This window comes from Alligator sinensis, unplaced genomic scaffold, assembly GCF_000455745.1.
Source record: "Alligator sinensis unplaced genomic scaffold, ASM45574v1 scaffold61_1, whole genome shotgun sequence".
NCBI lineage: Eukaryota > Metazoa > Chordata > Crocodylia > Alligatoridae > Alligator > Alligator sinensis.
The window spans coordinates 977,765-982,638 of record NW_005841986.1 but is presented as its reverse complement, the minus strand read 5'-3'; the positions used below and the strand labels follow the sequence as shown (position 1 = coordinate 982,638).

General features: G+C 67.5%; 1 protein-coding gene across 2 annotated transcripts; it reads left to right on the top strand.

The window, feature by feature from the left end:
- Positions 1–164: 164 nt before the first annotated feature.
- Positions 165–3,851, top strand: LOC102372221 (steroid 17-alpha-hydroxylase/17,20 lyase). 2 transcript variants are annotated; one of them, XM_025201243.1, is made up of 9 exons: positions 166–744; positions 995–1,133; positions 1,663–1,892; positions 1,985–2,071; positions 2,290–2,468; positions 2,615–2,648; positions 2,941–3,110; positions 3,184–3,287; positions 3,463–3,851. In XM_025201243.1, the coding sequence occupies exons 1-9, from the start codon at positions 355–357 to the stop codon at positions 3,729–3,731; spliced, it is 1,602 nt and encodes a 533-aa protein (XP_025057028.1). In that variant the 5' UTR covers positions 166–354; the 3' UTR covers positions 3,732–3,851. The 2 variants fall into 2 exon arrangements, with proteins under 2 accessions (XP_006021374.1, XP_025057028.1); XM_006021312.2 differs by lacking the exon at positions 2,615–2,648 and having other exon boundaries at positions 165–744; positions 2,290–2,502.
- The last annotated feature ends 1,023 nt before the right edge of the window (positions 3,852–4,874 follow it).

The following is a 4,874-nucleotide window of genomic DNA, read 5'->3' as shown; positions in this document are numbered from 1 at the left end:
CGGCCCGGGGGGGGCGGGCCGTCCGGGGGCCGGCGGCTTTGCGGGAAGCGCGTGCCCCCGTCACACCCCTGCAGCCCGCCTCCGGGACCTCGCCCCCGCCTGTGCTTGGCCCTGGGTTTCGGGGACCCCCGCCGGACTCCCGCAGCCTCTCAGCCCCGCCCTGGGGCTGTGGGACGGGGGCTCCGGTCTCCCGGTTCCTACAACGGGTTCGACCCCCAGCGTGCAGCAAAAGGCAGGGCTCCCGCAGACTGTCTAGCTGCCTCCGTGTACAGCGCCGAGCGCGGCGGGGCCAGGCGCTCGGCTCTGCAGAGGGGGGCCGGGGCCGTGCAGTATAAGGGAAGCCTCTCCTGTCTCATGGGAGGCGCAGCTCCCCCCGCTCCCATCTCAGCCCTGCATCCTGGCAGCGAGGGACGGGGCTGGCCCAGCTCCAGGCCCCGCGGCCGGCCGCTGGGCGCCCTGCTGCTGGCCCTGGCCCTGCTGGCCCTGCGGCACCTGTCCCGGGACAAGGCGGATCCGGGGCGCCGGGCCCCGCCGTGCCTGCCCTCGCTGCCCGTGCTGGGCAGCCTGCTGCAGCTGGCCGGGCACAGCGAGCTGCACACCTGCTTCACCGGCCTGCAGGCCCGCTACGGCTGCCTCTACGCCCTGCGCCTCGGCTCCGACTACCTGGTGGTGGTCAACAACCACCTGCACGCCCGCGAGGTGCTGTTCAAGAAGGGGAAGGAGTTCGCCGGCCGGCCCCACTCCGTGAGTCCCCCTCGCCCCGGGGGGCGGGGAGAGAGGAGCAGCTTGGCCCGTGCCTCGGTTTCCCCAGCTCCGAGGTGACTGGGGGGGGTGGGGAATCCCTCCTGGCGAGTAGCGGGTGCCTGTTCAACACTAGGGCAGCACAGCCGGAAGGAAGGGGCAGGTGGTTGTGGAGCACCCCCAGGTGCCTTGCCAGGCGCTGGGCCCCGGGTCCTCTCCCCCTGACCACGGCATCCCGCTCCTCGCCCCACAGGTGACCTCGGACCTGATGTCCCGGGGGGGCAAGGACATCGCCTTTGCCAGCTACAGCCCGCTCTGGCGGCTCCAGCGCAAGCTGGTGCACGCGGCGCTCTCCATGTTCGGGGAGGGGTCCGTCGCCCTGCAGAAGATCGGTGAGTGTTACCCAGGGGCAGAGCCTGCCTCAGTTTCCCCGTCTGCTCCCTGCCTTCTCTCAGCTGCTGATGGTCCTCTGAGTATTGGGAAGGGGCACACAGATACAGCTCCCCTCCCCATGGGCTCGGCCAGCATCCGTGCCACCTCCCCATTGGGGGCAAGGTGGGGAAACCGAGGCATGGAGCAGGCTCATCCAGGAGGGCGGTGCCCAGCTTCTCCCCCTAGCTCGCACTGTTTTTACCTAGTGCCGGATTATGCTGGGGGGGTCACAGCATAGCACTGGCGCGTCGAGGCCCTGGACACCTGGGTTCTGGAGGGGAGCGTGGGCTAGGGGGTAGAGACCCTCTGCCTCTCCCCTTCTTCCTCCCAGCTCAGCCCCGTCCCCAACTCTGGGGCAGGCCACGGCCACGCTTCACACCCCGATCCATGTGTGGTTGCCCCCCCCAGCAATTCCCCCTCGTCTCCCAGCACCGGAGGGCTCGGCCCATGCAGGGGAGGCACCAACCTCCCCCTCATGTCTTCCTCCAGTCTGCCGGGAGGCCGAGGGGCTGTGCGAGGTGCTGGCGGCCACGCAGGGGGCCCCGCTGGCCATGGCGCCCGAGCTGACCCGCGCCGTGACCAACGTGGTGTGCTCGTTGTGCTTCAACTCCTCCTACCGCCGTGGTGACCCCGAGTTCGAAGCCATGCTGGAGTACAGCCAGGGCATCGTGGAGACCGTGGGCAAGGAGAGCCTGGTGGACATCTTCCCCTGGCTGCAGGTGAGAGGGGCCAGGGTCTCTGGGGCAGGGGGCATCCCGGGAGGAGCGCTGGCAGGGGTGCGACTGGCACTGCCTTTCTCCTCCCCCCGCAGTACTTCCCCAACAAGGACCTGGCGTGGCTGCGACAGTGCATCAAGGCCCGGGACGAGCTGCTCCAGAAAAAGTTCACCGAGCACAAGGTAGGGGCTCTGGGCAGAGACCGCTGCAAAGGCAGCAAAGCCCTGGCAGGAGCTGGGGAACCTGAGGCACAGAGCAGGGAAAGGCATTTGAGCCGGGGTGGGCTCTCAGAGCTGGGGAAACCGAGGCACGGGGCACTGAACCGGCAGGTCCCTGCCCCCGGTTTCCGAATCACCCAGGGGGGCTGCTGCGGCTCCCCTCACGCCCCCGCCGCCCCCAGGAAGCCTTCTGCAGCGACTCGGTGAGCGACCTGATGGACGCGCTGCTGCGCGCCAAGCTCAACATGGAGAACAACAACAGCCGCCTGGAGCCGGGGCTGGAGCTGACCGACGACCACCTGCTCATGACCGTGGGCGACATCTTCGGGGCCGGCGTGGAGACCACCACCACCGTGCTCAAGTGGGCCATCATCTACATGCTGCACTACCCCGAGGTGCGACCGCCCAGCACCCCAGGCCTCGCCCCGTCCTACCTGGGCCCTGTCCCCCCCAGCCCCAGCGCGACATCTTCGGGGCCGGCGTGGAGACCACCCCCACCGTGCTCAAGTGGGCCATCATCTACATGCTGCACTACCCCGAGGTGCGACCGCCCGGCCCCCCAGGCCTCGCCCCGTCCTACCTGGGCCCTGTGCCCCCCAGCCCCAGCCATTGCCTCCCTACCTTGCAATGCTGCTGGACCCCTCAGGCCCAGAGCCGGGTCCTGCTGTGCTCAGAGGTGGCCGGGTGGGTTCATAGTGGGAGGGTCCCCAGCGCCCGGCTGTGCTGCCCTCCTGGCCCGTGGACTCGCTTTGTTCCACTGGAGGAGACTCTCCTGAGCAGTGTTGGGCCTCTGACACGCAACACCCCCGTTTAACCCCGTCCTTGCTGCGCAGGTGCAGCGGAAGATCCAGGAGGAGCTGGACCAGCAGCTCGGGCTGGAGAGACGGCCCCAGCTCAGCGACAGACAGCGCTTGCCCTACCTGGAGGCCACCATCAGCGAGGTCCTGCGCATCCGGCCCGTGGCCCCGCTGCTCATCCCCCACGTGGCCCTGGTGGACTCCAGGTGAGCGGTGGCCCTGGGTGGGGTGGGGTGGAGACGGCAGAGGGGGGCACTCACCTCTGCTTCTGCACCGCAGCATCGGGGACTACGTCATCCCCAAGGGCGCCCACGTCATCGTCAACATCTGGGCCATCCACCACGACCAGGACGAGTGGGACAAGCCCGAGGAGTTCAACCCAGGTGAGTCTCGCAGACACGCGGGGAGCAGGGCAGCTCCCGGCGGCGATGAGTCAGGCCGGTCTCGGCGGTGTTTGGCGCTGGGAAGGGCTGGATGGGCCCCATCGCAGGTGCCTGCTGGGTGGAGGGGTCCCGGCAGGGCTCCTGGGCCTGACGGCGCCATCCCCTCCACCCTCAGGACGCTTCCTGGATGAGAAAGGCCAGCGCATTTACTCACCCACGCCCAGCTACATGCCCTTCGGCTCTGGCGTCCGCGCCTGCCTGGGCGAGGTGCTGGCCAAGATGGAGCTCTTCCTGCTGCTGTCCTGGATCCTGCAGCGCTTCACGCTGGAGCTCCCCGCGCACCACCCGCTGCCCTCGCTGGCGGGCAAGTTCGGCATCGTGCTGCAGGCCACGGGCTTCGAGGTCAAGGCCGTGCTGCGGGAGCCCGAGTGTGCCAGGCCGTGACGCAGCCCCGAGGCCAGCCGGGGGACATTGGACAGGGCTGAGCGTAGCGGGTGCATTCGAGGCTTTGGGGTTGCCTGACGTCGGCGCTGTTTGGCTGCTATAAAGCGACTGATGAAAGGACGAGGTCTCGGGTCGTTCATGGGCGGGGGCACGGAGGTGGGGGCTGTGTGCCTGAGCAGGGCCGGTCTGCAGGGGTGGTGCCAGCCCACCGGCTGCACCCTGCTCGGAGTTTGTCCCGTGCGTCTCCAGCGCCAGGTCCCCTGAGGACACGGGACAGGGGGCAGCTTCCGTGTTGCTGCAGCGGCAGGAAGGAGCAGGGTGAAGCCAGCTGGGAGGGGCCCGACTCACCCGGACACGCTGTGCTCTCACTGGGCACAACTTACCTGGGCAAAATGTGCACACCCAGGTAGGCTGACAGGCCTGCGCCCCCGCGGGTGCCAGAAGCCCCCGTGCCCTTGTGACTCCACGTGGGGCAGGGGTGAGGCGCGTGGTGGAGGGGTCAGAGCACTGGCCAGCACTGCAGAGACCCAACCACAGAGCCTGGCTCTGCCACTGATGGCACCTTTGTCCTCAGGCACTTCCCCTAGTCTCCTTGGGCAGCAAGCAGCTCCCTGCGCCCCCACCATTACCACGTCCCCCCTGATGCTGATCTTGCCCCCTGCGGTACTGGGAGATCTGGGGGGATCCCGTGATTCTTGATGCTGCAGGGAGCAAAGCCATTTGCTGACACCTTCCCAGGGCGGGGGAGGCGGGGGGGCCTTGCACACCCCTGGGGTGGGTGAGCTACCAGAGCCATTGCCCTTGGTGATATCTGAGCACCCCGGGTGAGTGGTAGTGCATCGGTGTGTGTGTGCATGTCTGCGTGTGTGAGCATGTCCGTGTAAGCATATGTTAGTGTGTCTGTGTGCTTGTTTGAGAGTGTGTGGGTGTGTTAGCATGCCTGTGCATCTGTGTGAGCATGTATTTGCATGGCTGTGTCAGCGTGCTCGTGTCTGTGAGCATGTTAGCATCTCTGTATATTTGTGCATGTGATAGTGCCTGCGTGAGCACATGCCTGTATGAGCATGTGTTAGCATGCCCGTATGTCTGTGTTGCCACGTGTCTGTGTTAGTGTGCCTGCGTGTGTCAGCATGTCCCTGCAGT